This window comes from Piliocolobus tephrosceles, chromosome 13, assembly GCF_002776525.5.
Source record: "Piliocolobus tephrosceles isolate RC106 chromosome 13, ASM277652v3, whole genome shotgun sequence".
Taxonomy (NCBI): domain Eukaryota; kingdom Metazoa; phylum Chordata; class Mammalia; order Primates; family Cercopithecidae; genus Piliocolobus; species Piliocolobus tephrosceles.
The window spans coordinates 13,980,858-13,996,634 of record NC_045446.1 but is presented as its reverse complement, the minus strand read 5'-3'; the positions used below and the strand labels follow the sequence as shown (position 1 = coordinate 13,996,634).

Sequence of the window (15,777 nt, the reverse complement as noted above, 5' to 3'; positions counted from 1 at the left end):
ATGTAACCTGCACGTTATGCACATGTACCCTAGAACTTAAAGTATAATAAAAAAAAAAAAACATGTAAAAAAAAAAAAACAAAGTAAGGAAAAATAATAAAAACAGGTCTACTGCTAAAAAAAAAAAAAATAAAAAAAAATAAAAAAATAAAAAATAAAATAAAAATAAACACCAAATAAATGCATTTATTTTCATACAAAGAATCACATAAAAGATACAGTATCTACTATCTAGGTTCGTTGTATTGAAAATTCAAATAGGAGTGATGCTACATTCAGTGGCATAATTTTCCAAATTGATTAATAAAATCTTGATTATGCCTTTAAAAAAAAAAAAAAAAAAAAAACAAAACCCTAGAATATGGTGTCTTTTAGGAGGTTCATGAAAGGATGGAAAAGACCCTGAAAAGCACTATTGAATACAGGTTTCTGGCTGCTAACCCAAGTGAACAAAAATTAATTGAATACCAAGAAAGTACTTTGCCAAATAAATCAGCCAGTACTGAAATTGTTTAGATATGCGATTTGAACAAACTCCATGATCTATGTCAAACTACCTACAATAACCCATCAGTTATCAGTGCTATGCACCTACATTTGAGAAACAACTAGTATTCAAGAGGACTAAATTCAATGATAATCTTGGACTTATGGAGAACAAGGATGTCACCTTGTCCTTCCTGAGTCCTTAAAGCTTTTGTTATTAAGAGTTCTGCATTCCATGACTCATCCTGAAAAAGATAAAATAATCCAAATTAAATACATATTGGTGTGGTGACTTCTAAATTGCTAAAATATTTTATGACCAGTGTTTGGTTTGTCAAACCCATATTCCTTGGAAGATAATCAAAGCTTAAGGTACATTTGGCTGCCTGATGGACCATTTAAACATGTATAGAAAGACTTCATTTGATTGTCATTTTCAATGCATGTTTTCCAGTTGAATAAAAGCTTTCCCATGCAGGAGGTCTGATGTTATAACAGTATATTATTATGTCACAGTGTATTCTCACCAGGTAAAGAAAGATTTTTATGGTTTACTGACTGGGAACAATCAACCTCTTCACAATCTAGAACCTGAAAATTGGATCTTCTGAAAACATCAGAAAAAGACTGCCCTTGCCATCCACACAGCAGCAAACTTTGAAACCTTGAACCTTGGGTTAATAATCTCACAACTGAGAAAGGTCCCTCCACACTCTTGGAGCTTTACATGCATTGGAACCCTTAAAGTAACACTAACTGGGAAGCTTCTCCTCAGAAGATGGCGTCCTTGATGTGAACAGCTTCTCCTGAGATCATGGATCAAGACATCTGTACTATAATGATACTTATTTTTGAATATTTTCCCTTGCTTATGCCTCCATGAACAATAGAGGTGAATAGGGGGTCGGCTGTGTGCATTCATGGGGTATATTTTTATTTGTGAAGGATTTTTGCAGCCAGTCTTTTACATGGATAACTTTATACCTTGACAGATAAAAGATAAAGGCCCCAATGTAGGTGAGAAATTTTCATGGTACATACATTGCCCCATAATCAGTCAGAAATGGGACATTGGTTCAATCCTCCTAACCTACATCATGGGCTAAAGAGAACATTGCCAGGAGGCCTTCACTCTTCTAGAAGGGTACCAATTGTTAAGTCCTTTTTCCCATGGTTTGAAGTAAAAAAGGAAATGGTTAGAAATGTATCCCTCATGATAAGCTCTATAGAAGATTCTACTGTAAAGGCTATCACTACACAACAGACTTTACATTCTCTTGTGAAAGTTATGCTAAGTAATAGAATTGCTCTAGATTACTTACTGGCTAAACAGAAGTATCTGTGCAGCTGCTGGCATTTGTGGTCTATGGAGAAATACACCAAATGTAGATGATAGAGATTCAGCTGTAGGGGATTAATGAAGAGACTGCTCGCTTAAGTGAGTGAACTCTAGCTAATTCTTTGATCTACTTGATTCCAGGTAGTTTGGTTTATGGGGACTCTGAGAAATAAGCATACTCCAAAATCTTGGTATTATCCTCCTGATAGTCATAATAGCAGTCTCCCTGGTGGGCTATGTTCTCTCAAAAGTTTTCAGTGTTTGCATGCAGCCATCTCTGGAATGTCTCTTCAACTGGAATGATAAGAGCTGACAGAATTGTGTGACCATGAGGACACTGTAACCTATGAATGACATGCTGAGACCAGAAACCAAAACTGATGGTAACTGAGAGTGGAGCTAAGGCCTTAAGCTTTGTCACACTGTCACCTACATGAGAACCTGACCAAAAAGGGGGACTTTTTAAACAAAATTATGGGAGGCCATTGTTTTGGAGTGAGCTCATGTAGTAGGCCCCAAGAAACCAGACCAAACCAAAATGGAGTCACTCGTGCTAAATGTGACATAATCAAACTAAGACTTTAAGGAAACACATAGATCCTACAACAGACAAGGTTTTGTTGCTGTTTTGTTTTGTTTTGTTTTTTCATGTAAACAGGACATTCCAGCATAAGGGGAACCCTCTACTGAGTCCTTGTTCCTAATTTGTAAAACCTACTCTTTTATTGTTTCCCAGTGGGTTTCAATACCAAATAAGTACATTTACAATGGTGATAGTGACATCAATGACTAAAGTTTCAGTCAATCTTTCAGAATTGAGAAGATAACCAAAAGGGGGGAATTGTTAAATCAATTTTAGCCTAAAGCTGCCTCCTTACATATTTTAAGTTAAGCCTAAAGGTTTTTCTGTAAATTGTGAACTATGAAGAGTGGAGGTGTAAATAGACTGTAGCCTACGGTGCCAATCACTGAGTTTTGGCCAATCAAGTATAGCCAACTGTTCAAACCATGTTCAAATAAGGCAAACGCTGATATGTAACCAATCTAGTTGTTTCTGTATCTAACTTTTGTTTTCTGTAGGTCACTTTCCTTTCTCTGTTCATAAATCTTCTACCGCCACATGACTGTGCTGAAGTCTCTGAGCCTACTCTGGCTCAAGAAGCAGCCCAATTAATGAATTGTTCATTGCTCAATTAAACTGTTTTAAATTGAATTTGGCTGAAGTTTTTGTTTTATCAGGAGTCAAAGAGTAAAGTGGGCAGGAAAGTTTGAAAACATAAATAATATTCAGCCACCCCCACCTGCCAAGCATGAACAGTTTCACCTCCTTCCTCCCTGCCTTACTAGCTCTTTATCTTCTCTCTCCAGATTGAATAGGAAGAGAAGAAATCCTTGTTTTCCAGCCCAAGACACTAACAGGGATTAAGCCTATGTCATTTGCTCTTCAAAGTCTGACTTTTCTTTCAGAACACACTGGACATTATATGGGAAGAACACTTAGAGACTGGGCTATGGAGAACACTGCATGTTCTCACTTACAAATGGGAGCTGAATGACGAGAAGACATGAACACATGGAGGGAAACAACACACACTGGGGCCTGTCGGGGTCGGGAGAAAGAGCATCAGGAAGAATAACTAATGGATGCTGGGCTTAATACCTAGGGGATGGGATGATCTGTGCAGCAAGCCACCATGGCACATGTTTACCTATGTAAAACCTGCACACGTATCCTGGAACTTAAAATAAAAGCTGAAAAAAAAAAGTGATGAGGAGGACTCTCCAAGTAGGTAACTACTTTCCAGGTAGGACTCAACGGAAGAGGGTTCTTGGGAACCTTCAGGTTATTCCTGCTGCTTGGCGGGGGGAGGTGGGGGAGGAGCTGAAGGGGGAGGAATGAAATCAACCACAAAAATAAAATGTATGTAAAGTTTAAAAAAAGAAACATAAAACCACATGATAAAGTTATTTGTTTTTGAACTGTTATTACAAATAGTTTGTAATGTTAAAACATAGGAAGAGTTTTTAAAAAATGGCAAATCAAATGAATAAAGAAGGCCAAAGTCCTAATAAAAAGATGCTTAAGTTGCTAAAGCAAGAAAATCTCATGCATCACCTGCTGTTGGAAAACTACCAGGGATGGCATGTATGATGAAAAACAATTCCAGAGCCTTTCAAGATCTGAAAGCCACAGACATTGAAGGTGTTAAACAGAGAAGGAATACCTGCTTTGCCTTCTGGTGTCTGCAAGAAAACCAGAAGTGTCTGCAAGAAAAAAAAGTGACATTTATACAAGTAGCACAGACAATACAGGCAATTGTCAGTAGTATCTCTCACAGGGCACATGAAATGTGGAGAGGGAAGACTAGATTGGTGCAGGACTTCTCAGAACCCACATCTTCTTGATGACTCTCCCAGGACATCTCCCCCTGCAGCTCAGCCCCAGATGGAGTCTCACTGCCAATCCTGCCAGGCTACATACATAGCTTTCTGTTGTTAGGAAATGAGCTATGAGTTTCAGTGTTGTGTCTGACTTATAGGCTTTTCTCCTTCTAAACCATGCGGAGCAATTTTGCTTCTTAAGAATTTCTTAAGATCAAAGCAACCCAGCCTCTTTTTGCATAAGAAAGATGTTTTATTAGAACAAACAAGGAAATCCATACAATATCAAAGCGATACTTTATGCATGCCAGTTGTTCTATGCATGCTGACATTTAAGTTTAGTTTGACATCATAGTTCTCTTTCAGAAGAACTTGGCTTTGAGCACAAGATGAATTCTCTGTTTTTCTATGAGGTCTCCCTGGGTCCCAGCTGCTGGTTTATTTATAGAATGTGGTCCCACCCAAAGTGTGTGGTTAGTCTCTTCAACTAGATGGTGCCAGCCATTTGGTCTGGCAACTCTGAAGAGAGATGCTGCTATATCTAGTTTGTAAAAGTTCCAAGCCATGCATGCAAGAGACTAGTGTCACTATTTCTTTGCTTGTAGGAAAGAGTGAACTCTCATCCCTGGCCAGGCCCATAAGCATTATTGCATACAGGAGGTCTTAACCAGCATAAGGGGAGAAAGAAGCACAACAAGAGAGAGGGTGGAATAAAGTCAGTGAAGGTTGATATAAACAGCTGGCTTATCATCCCCAGTGGGTTTGAAAATGTTACAAACGTGAGGACAAGTCACCAGGAAATCAGGGAGGTAGTCACAGATCAAGCTGGTGGGAGAATGTGCTGGTATACATGGCATATCTCCCTACATGCAAGATAGTCAGGTTGCCCCTGCTTACTTTTATGTCAGAGAGATCCAGATCCATTATCTGGACACAAGCAAGTGAAATGCAAATGATTCCTCATTTCTGTGGATGATCACAGAATAGGCAAGCTCTAGGTTTGTGAAGGTTTAAGACTAGAAACATAAGACTATTCATCTTTAGAAAAATGTTAAGCATCTCATCAGAGCTCCTTTAATGCATCACTCATTAATTCATGGGTGTGCATAATTGTATGTACCTACAAATCAAAAAAAAAAAGTAGGTGAATGCTGTTGGTGCCTAGGACAACAACAAGGTGTCTACAAAACTCTAAAATTTAAACCATAAAATCAGCCCGTGGTTTCACTATGCACTCTCTATGTGTAAGTTGTGTAACAGAAGCATTTTACAGAAAAAAATATGTATTTCTTAGACTAAAAGTAGGAAAAGTTGTAAGTTCATCAATCTATAAGTATTGATTAGAAGGGAGGACACTCATCTTGGAAGAGAGGAAAAGGAATGCTTGGGGAGAAAATTTGGTAGTGCCCTTGCCCAGGGCCTCAGCTGATCTGGACCCTCTGGCTGGGTGTATCAGGAACTGATCCACTTTATCCGCTTTGCTGTGATCCCTTTCTCTCCAAATAGACTTTTCATTGTAATTTGTCTTTCTATATGGCTTCCTGACAGATGGAGAATTGTGCCACTGGCACAAGTTCAAGCTTGGCAGCTTTGTTCTCCACTGAAAATTAAATCTGTCATTCTGGCTTATGCAGCTAGCTGTTCTGAGCTTTGTTAACTTCCAGTCCATCTGGAAAAGATTTTTGGAAGTCGCAAACATGAGTGCCACACCCTGGATGATGGTAATTTTACTAAAGTGAATTCTATCTCCAGCTGACTAGCCCTCCCAGGAAAGAGTTTTACCTCCTCCTCCAAATGGCTATAAAATGCCTGATTCCTTAAGGGCCCAAAATATTCTGTTTAATGTATGTCTGATTATAAGCCTCATAATAAATACACTTGTTTAGGAAACATTTAACATGTAGCTTACTGTAAACCCCAAAACATTCAAGTCTTACAACCAATCTCCATCTTATGCAATAGAATTAATCACTACTAATAAGACTTACATTCTTCTTGGTAGTTTGGCAAGCTGCAAAAGTACCTTATATCTTCTCAGTGCAATGAGAAAATTACCATTACTGGTAGATATATATGTGATTGAACAAGAAAAAATTTTATGAAGACTTTTTATTCAGAATCTCTGTTCATCAAAAAAGTTTGGATATGGTAAAGATTGATAATAGCTCCATGTAAATCCAAAGCATGAGACATTTTCATTAGTTAACTGTGTCATTTCAACGACTTTTGACATTAGGAGAACTTAAGATTAACTACCATTTTGAAAACTGACAAACTGAAGGATAGGAGCTTGGTGAGTTGGAGTACAGGTCAAGAAAGGTGGAGGGGAAAAAAGCTATAAGAAAAAGGGAGAGAGGCATCCAGGTAGCTGATAGAGTTGGTCTATCAGTTGGCGAAATGGTCACAGCTGTGAACCTGAGCGCACTCTAATTCCCTAAGAACTGCTTCTGATATACAAGAGAAATCATAGAGATAGTAATATGGGTGTGCCTGTTGGCTGAGACTAATATGTCTCAATTGGAGTGAAATACCCTAAACCTATTTCTTTGGTCTCTTTTTAACACATTACCCTGGATTTTTCTCGATTTATATAAAACTGAGTAAAGATATTGACTAATAATATAAGCTAACTTGTACTAAGTATTACCATATGCCAGGCACTGGGCTAAGCCCTCTTTATGTGTATTCTCACTGAATTGTTGCATCAATTTTATGGGGTATGTTGACAAAAAGAGTCAAACTCTGTAAAATATTTGAAGAGATTTATTTTGAGCCAAGTATGAGTAACCATGGCCCGCAACACAGCCATCAGGAGGTCCTGAGAACATTTGGCCAAGGTGGTCGGGGTACAGCTTGGTTTTATATATTTTAGGGAGGCATGATACATCAATCAAATACATTTAAGAAAGACATTGGTTTCGCCCGGCGCGGTGGCTCAAGCCTGTAATCCCAGCACTTTGGGAGGCCAAGACGGGCGGATCACGAGGTCAGGAGATCGAGACCATCCTGGCTAACACGGTGAAACCCTGTCTCTACTAAAAATACAAAAAACTAGCTGGGCGAGGTGGCGGGCGCCTGTAGTCCCAGCTACTCCGGAGGCTGAGGCAGGAGAATGGCGTAAACCCAGGAGGCGGAGCTTGCAGTGAGCTGAGGTGGCGGCCACTGCACTCCAGCCTGGGCGACAGAGCGAGACTCCCTCTCAAAAAAAAAGAAGAAAAATAAAGACATTGGTTTCATTCAGAAGGGCGGGACAACTCAAAGTGGAGATTTCCAGGCTCTAGGTAAATTTAAACATTTTCTGGCAGACAATTGGTTGAGTTCATCTGAAGACCTGGGATTAATGGAAAGAAATGTTCAGGTTTAGGTAAAGGATTGTGGAGACCAAGTTTTATTGTGCAGAAGAAGCTCTCGGATAACAGACTTCAGAGAGAGCAGGTTGTAAATTGCTTCTTATCGGACTTAAAAGGGTGCCCGGCTCTTAGTTGATTATCTCCTACATCAGGGAATAAAGGAAGGAAAACAAAGGGGAGAGGAGATTCTCTGTAGCATGTGGATTTTTCCCACCAGAGACTTTGCAGGGCAATTTCAAGGTGTGGCAAGGAAATTGTTTTTGGTGTAAAACATTTTGATTTTCTTCCTTGTTATGCTAGAGTCAGATTGTAAAGTAAGTCACTATATCCAGGGTTAAATAAAACCCATCTGATGAGAATTTATGGTTTGTAGGGCATAACTCCCCAGACTCCTTAGAAAGGAATTTGAGCAAGAGAAAAAAATCAGAGCTTAGTCCTCAGGTAGCTGCATACTATCCTCATTTCACAGATGAGGAAAATAGAGTTTCTAACTAACTTGGATCAGGCTATGAACCTACAAAATGGCAGAGATGAAATTAATAATCTCAGGTTCAATTACTTAAAAGTGAATATTCTTAACCCTCTTTGCAAAAGTCCCTCCAGATCCTCTTTCTAATGCAATAAAGCCATTGCAAAAATAACATTTCCTACCAAACTAAGGAAATCTCTTCTATTTCTTCTATTTAGATAATGATTAAGCATTATCTTATCATTACCATCAATGATGGCGTGATGTCGTCCGAGAAAGCACCTATCAAGGCCACCATACAGCATCAGTCCAAAAAGGCCTTCGCTACGGAATAGTTTTATTTATTATTTCAGAAGTTTTTTTCTTTGCTGGTTTCTTCTGAGCATTTTATCACTCAAGCCTCACCCCCACCCCTCACTTAGGAGGACACTGACCACCAACAGGTATTATCCCACTAAACCCTCTAGAAGTACCTCTTCTAAATACTTCTGTATTACTTGCATCAGGAGTCACAATCACTTGAGCCCACCACAGCCTGAGAGAAGGTAACCGAAAGCAAATAATCCAAGCCCTATCCACTACAATTTTATTAGGTATCTACTTCACCCTACTACAAGCCTCAGAATATTATGAAGCACCCTTTACCATCTCCGATGGCATTTATGGCTCAACATTTTTTATTGCTACCGGTTTCCACGGACTTCACCTTATTATCGGATCCACATTTCTCACCATCTGCCTTATTCGCCAACTACTATATCACTTCACATCAAACCACCATTTCGGCTTTGAAGCTGCCGCTTGATACTGACACTTCGTAGATGTTGTCTGACTGTTTCTCTATGTCTCCATTTACTGATGAAGTTCCTATTCTATATTATAGGTGCTATCCTATAATAGTAATAGCACCTCTTGGACATTTTCTATTCACAATGCAGTATTCTAAGTATTTACATGTACTGACTCATTTAATTCTTCACAATAATCCTAGGATAAAATTACTGTTATAATTTCCATTTTATGATGAGGATCTGAGGCACCTGGAGTCCAAGCAACGTGCCTAAAGCCACACAGGCAGATATCATTTACTCACTTATTTATAGCCTACCCAAGAAAGGCCACAGCTGAATGAATTTATTCCAGTTCTTTACTGCCAGTTCAAGGATACATAACAAGTTCTGAGAAAATGTAGAGGAGAAAAATCATTTTCTTCAATTCCTTGGCTAAGTTCTCTTCTAGAATTAATCACAACCCTGGTAAAAATAGAGAACTTTTCATCCCAAATGAGCGTATGCTTCTCTTTAGATTCCTAAGAAACTTTAATTGTTGGTTAGAAAGCTATCACTTTGGGCCTAAGCAATAATTATTTGGTTTTATTTAAATTGTTTTAGTGGCCTCTTTTTGTAGTTGATTGAATTGGCCAAGAGGTCGTTTGTTCAGTCATTAAGGACTACTGTTCTTGCACTGTTATAAAAATATTCCTTAGGCTAAGTAATTCATAAAGATTTAATTGCTTCACAGTTCTTCAGGCTTTACAGGAAGCACGGTGCTGGCATCAGCTTAGCTTCTAGGAAGGCCTCAGGAAGCTTACAATCATGGCAGAAGGCAAAGCGGGAGCAGGGACATCACATGACAAAAGCAGGAGCAAGAGACAGAGAGGCAGAGTGAGAGGAGAGAGAGTGACGGGGGTGGGGGGAGTGCTACACACTTTTAAATGACCAGATCTCACAAGAACTCACTATCATGAATACAGCACCAACCCATGAGGGATCCACCCCCAGGATTCAAACACCTCCCACCAGGCCCCACCTCCAGAACTGGAGACTGTAATTAGACATGAAATGTGAGTGGGGACAAATATCCAAATTACATCAAGGCCCAAATCAGAATTCTTGCTTTAATGCATCTGAAGAGTATTAAAACTCCCCCATCAGTCACAGGGCCTCCTATGGCCATGATTCTGAAACACAGGAAAGTGTCTGCCCTGTGATTTTCATGGGCTCTAAAGCAAACCATTTGAGAATCTCAGAAGAGGGAAAGGCAACTGTGTTTAGAAAAAGCATCATCCTCTTCAGGTCATTATACCATGTTGTACCTTAAAAATCACCACACTAAAAGCTGGACTAACATTTTTTCGATGATTTTCTTCCTATACATACAAACTCTGTTTTGACATTCCAGGATGTGTTTTGTCATGGTGAAGTTTTCTGCTAGGAAGAGCATTTAAAATCTCAAACTATACAATGCTATTCATTTTACAAAGCAACAATGGCCAAAATGTTTTCTAATAGCCGACAGGCAAACTATTAGTGAAATCTTAAGAAGGAGGGAAAAAAGCCTGATTCACACAATTCATTCTATAGATCAACTAGTTTTAAATTACATAAATGCCTGCATAATTGACCCAGCTCACAGCTTCATTGTAAACATTAGCCCAAGGTCATAAAAATGAATGGTCCACCATGAGAAATCCCGAGGTCCCTTTCCATGGCTTTCCTCATGGCATTTTTAATCTCCTTATTCCTAAAACTGTAGATGATGGGATTCACCACAGGAATCACCAAGGCATAGAATATGGACACCACCTTGTCCCTGTTTAGGAAGTAGCTGGAACTGGGTCGCATGTACATGAAGAATCCGGAACCATAGAAGAGGATCACAGCAGTCAGGTGAGAGGCACAAGTGCTGAAGGCCTTGGTCCTACCTGTAGCTGAGCTGATCTTCAGAACAGAGGCAACAATGTAGCCATAAGAGATGAGGACCACTAGCACAGACACTATTCCAACGAGAACACCCACTATGAAGGTCACCACCTCGCTGGTGAAGGTATCAGAGCAGGACAGAGCCAGGACTGGAGGGAGGTCACAGAAAAAGTGGTTGATCATATTGGGCCCACAGAAATCATGCTGATAGACAGAGTATGTTTCAATGAAAGAGCTAAGGAATCCACCCACATAGGCGCAAACCACCATCTTTAAACAAAGTGTATGGGATATGAGGACTGTGTAAAGCAAGGGGTTGCAGATTGCAGCATACCGATCATAGGCCATAGCTGCCAGGAGAAAGCATTCAGTCAGCCCCATCCCACAGAAGACAAAGTACTGGGTGGCACAGCCAACAAACGAAATGGTTTTCTGCTCTGTGATGATGTCAGAGAGGATCTTGGGGGCAGTGGAGGACACATAGCAGATGTCCAGGAAGGACAGGTTACTGAGGAAGAAGTACATGGGCGTGTGCAGGTGAGAGTCCATCCTGATGAGAGCAATGAGGCTTAAGTTCCAGGTCAACGTCAGCAGGTAGAGTCCCAGAAATAACATGAAAAGGAAAATATTCATTTGAGGATGGTCTGAAAGTCCCAGGAGGATGAATTTTGTCACAGTTGTGTTGTTCCTTCCTGTAGCCATAGGCCTGCTTCCTGCATAAAGGAAAGAAGAATCCTGTGGTCAGTTAAATTTTGTTTGTTATTGTAAGAGTGGGTATTTCCTGGAAGATCGTACAGTCAGCACCCAGTTAAACACCACCCAGTTAAAGCCCAGCCACCTGCCAGGCAAAGACTTTTCAGAGGAAGTCAGCCTAGGATAATCCACACGCTCTATGTTTGTTGACCAAAAGAGAATCCATCTAATAATAAAGTAGAAACTGATTGGGAGTCAGAAGCCCAAGTTTTGTCTTCAGCTCCATTCATAACTTCCTGGGAACTTTGGAAAAGTCATTTCTCCAGATTCTCATTTTCCCAAATGGGAAATGAAAGTTGAATCAGAAGAGTTTGAAGTGTCCCTTTGGACTTAGGTTCGCTATGGCTTTTTTAGACTTTCTGACTTGAAAATAAATATAAGTGGCCGGGCGCCGTGGCTCAAGCCTGTAATCCCAGCACTTTGGGAGGCCGAGACGGGCAGATCACGAGGTCAGGAGATCAAGACCATCCTGGCTAACACAGTGAAACCCCGTCTCTACTAAAAAAATACAAAAAACTAGCCGGGCGAGGTGGCGGGCGCCTGTAGGCCCAGCTACTTGTGAGGCTGAGGCAGGAGAATGGCGTAAACCCGGGAGGCGGAGCTTGCAGTGAGCTGAGATCCGGCCACTGCACTCCAGCCTGGGCGACAGAGCGAGACTCCATCTCAAAAAATAGAAAAAAAAAAAAAAGAAAATAAATATAAGTATAAATAAATAAAGTATAATAAAGTTAGGCATTTTTATACATTATAGATCTTTAGCATACGAACTCAAAAGAAGGGAACTGAATACAATGGGCTACAATTTTTGACATATTCCATTTTGCGGGAAGAAATCCAGGCAACAGTCTAACAATCTATTCTTCTAGGTAGTAAAACTAAGTGGGAAAAAAATGTGTGTGTATGTATACATATTTGTGTGTAGATGTATACTGGCGTGTATATATATAGATATATATGTTATACATATGTGTACAGAGATAATTGTATATATGTGTATGTTTGTGCATATATATATACACACACACTTATCATGTTTAAGACCAGAACATTTATTCTAATTATATAATGTTCTTAATAAAAGTCATTGCACAAAATTCATAGAACGATGAAAATTTCAACTAGCACAGTCGGCACAATTATAGGAAAGAAGGGATATGAACAGGTCTCCATGAAGGGGAAAAGGGAGCATTACCTAAGCTGACTGAGATGGGCTGAGCCATTGTGGTCAAGAACCAACAGCAATCAATATTTCCTGGGCAAGAAAAGCAGCAGGGAGAAGAGGGTTCATTCAATATTTAAAGACAGTGATAAGCAAGGGACAACTTCGATGTCATCAGGCCAGATCAGACGATCACTATGAAGACAAGAGGTAAGCCCATACATATCTGGCAGTTAAGAAAAACAGACTGGCACTGATGTAAGATCAAACTGAGGAAACAGGCCAGGCGCAGTGGCTCACTCCTGTAATCTCAGCACTTGAGAGGTGGAGGCAGCCCGACTGCTTGAGCTCAAGAATTTGAGACCAGCCTGGACAACATGGCAAAACCCTGTCTCTACTAAAAATACAAAAATTAGCTGGGTGTGGTGGCATGCTCCTGTAGTTTCAGCTACTGGGGAGGCTGAGATAGGAGAATCGCTTGAACCCAGGAGGCAGAAGTTGCAGTGAGCTGAGATTGCATGCCACGGCACTCCAGCCTGGTGACCGAGCGAGACTCCATCTCAGATAATGATAATAATAATAACACAAAAATTAGTGGGCTGTGGTGACACACACCTGTAGTCCCAGTTACTTGGAAGGCTGAGGTGGGAGGATCACCTGAGCCCAGGAGGTCTAGGCTGCAGTGAGCCATGACCACGCCACTGCACTCAAGTCTGGATGACAGAGTGAGACCCTGTCTCAAAAGAAAGGAAATTTTTTTTAAAAATTAGGAAATACAAATGGGTATAAAGAGGCAGAAATGCCCTGAGAAAGACTCAGTGGTGAAATTAAGGTTAAACTGTATTTCATTATCTGTATGGAATTTGTTTGCCCATGCATGTTTGCACCCAATGGTAACTGTGGTTCTCTGTCATTCATCATATTAAAAACTTCTCCAACTTTGTGTTTTTTACAAATTTCTAATCTCCCCGCAAGTCACTGGTCAAGCAGTCAAAACCAAGAAGAGCGTAGATTGATCTTCACTAAAACATCAATCTATTTAATCCTATCAAAAAGGAAGTAAGATGAATTTGGTATCTCTTATCTTGGTGAAATCTTCCCTACCAGAATTTTAGTTACTCAAAGACAGGCAGACAGTTTTGCCCATTCTGTTTACTGATCTATCCTTGTAACTACCCAATGGGTTCACCTTGCCCACTGCCTAGACAGAGTTCATTTATCAAGACAGGGGAATTGCAATGGAGAAAGAGTAATTCATGCAGAGCCGGTTGTGCAGGAGACTGGAGTTTTATTATTACTCAAATTAGTCTCCCTGAGCATTCAGGATCAGAGTTTTTAAAGATAATTTGGCGAGTAGGGGCTTCGGAAGTGGGGAGTGCTGACTGGTTAGGTTGGAGATGGAATCAAACGGATCGAATGGAGTTTTTCTTGCTTTCTTCGGTTCCTGGGTGGGATGGCAGCACTGGTTGAGCCAGTTTACGGGTCTGGGTGGTGTCAGCTGATTCATCCAGTGCAGGGTCTGCCAAATATCTCAAGCACTGATCTTAGATTTTCCAATAGTGATGTTACCCCTAGCACCAATTTGGGAAGATTCAGACTCTTGGAGCCAGAGGCTGCATGACCCCTAAACTGTAATCTCTAGTCTTGCAGCTAATTTGTTAGTCCTGCAAAGACAGACTGGTCCCCAGGCAAAAAGCGGGTCTCTTCAAGGAAGAGTTGCTATTAATTTTGTTTCAGAGTCAAACCATGAACTGAATTCCTTCCCAACATTACTTCAGCCTATGCCCAAGAATGGACAAAGACAGCTTAAAGGTTAGAAGCAAGACAGAGTCAGGTAGTTATGATTTATTTGACTGTCATAATTTCCTCAGTTAAAATTTTGCAAAGGCAGTTTTATCATAAGTACAAAGAATAGGGCCTGGGACATAGGTGCCCAGTAAATATTTTGTTGAATAAATAGATTTTTTTCCACCACTTATCCTCAAAGTTTGGCAGAATGGTTTGGCCTATGACTTACTATATTTGGCCTGTTATTATTATAATAACAAAACATGTAATATACAATTAATCACAAACAATAATCATATAACAATCATAATAATATAACAATATAATCAAACACTTATTTAGTGCTTATTGTGTGCCAGGTACTGTTTGAAAGGCTTGATTTCTATAAACCCATTTAATTATCTTAATAGACTCAAGAAGTGGCAGCATTACTCGGCCCCTTTTACAAATAAAAGACAGAATAGGCTGTAAATGTATAGTTGTGATTTGCCGCTGGATGGATGAGGTAGGAGGGAATGAGCTGGATTTACTGGATTATACTGGGCAGAAGGATCATTCAATCTTGTGCTACAAGACAAGAAATATTGATTGCTTTGCTGCCATAACATCTTTTGCAAACCAGGTCATCTGCATTTCCCACTGCTCCATGGCTGGTTTCTGGTTCTTCAATTTCTTATGCTTTGGCCTCCTGTAAATAGTAAACCATGCTTCTGGAATCCCCACGCCTTTGTTAACAAGTCTTCCAAATAAATGGGCTGTGGGAGTTCATTATTTTAATGGGAAGAGGTAGCCACATTCTTTCTCCAAGAGACTGCCCTCTGCCACTCACTCCAGGGTCCAACATAAAAAGCCCAGCAATCATTAGAGCTAAACATTTCTGAGCACTAATTGTTCCCTGGAGTGGTGGCGAAAAGGGCCAACCACTCATCACAGGAGCCTCTTTCCATCCCCCTTCCTATTCTTCTCTGAGCTTTCTCTGATTTGAGTCCAGGAAAACTCCCTGCTGGGTTAGTAGAGGCCTTTTGTTTAAGAGAAATTTCATCAGAAGTAAACCACACATAAACACACCAAGCCTTGTACTGAAATATACTGGTTAGAAACACATGTTTCCAACACAGAGAATTGGGTTTAAATTCTGGCTCTGCCCTTTTATCAATATAAACATGTTCAACGTTGTTTAATGTCTTAAACTTATCAACTCCCTCATTTGTAAAACTGGTGTAACAAGAATACCTACCTCAAGAGTTGTGATAATTAAATAAGCTGTGAATAAGGAAGGCATAGCACAGTGCCTAACAAACAGAAATCACTCAATGAATGTAAACTAATGATGTCATTAACTCTGTTTC

At 40.0% G+C, this 15,777-nt stretch overlaps 1 protein-coding gene across 1 annotated transcript; it reads right to left on the bottom strand.

Annotated features, from left to right (window-relative positions):
* Positions 1 to 10,425: 10,425 nt before the first annotated feature.
* LOC111544963 (olfactory receptor 5A2) lies at positions 10,426 to 11,445 on the bottom strand. The gene has a single exon (XM_023215843.1). It carries the CDS (start codon positions 11,428 to 11,430, stop codon positions 10,456 to 10,458), a length of 975 nt encoding a protein of 324 aa, XP_023071611.1. The 5' UTR covers positions 11,431 to 11,445; the 3' UTR covers positions 10,426 to 10,455.
* Between the last annotated feature and the right edge of the window lie 4,332 nt (positions 11,446 to 15,777).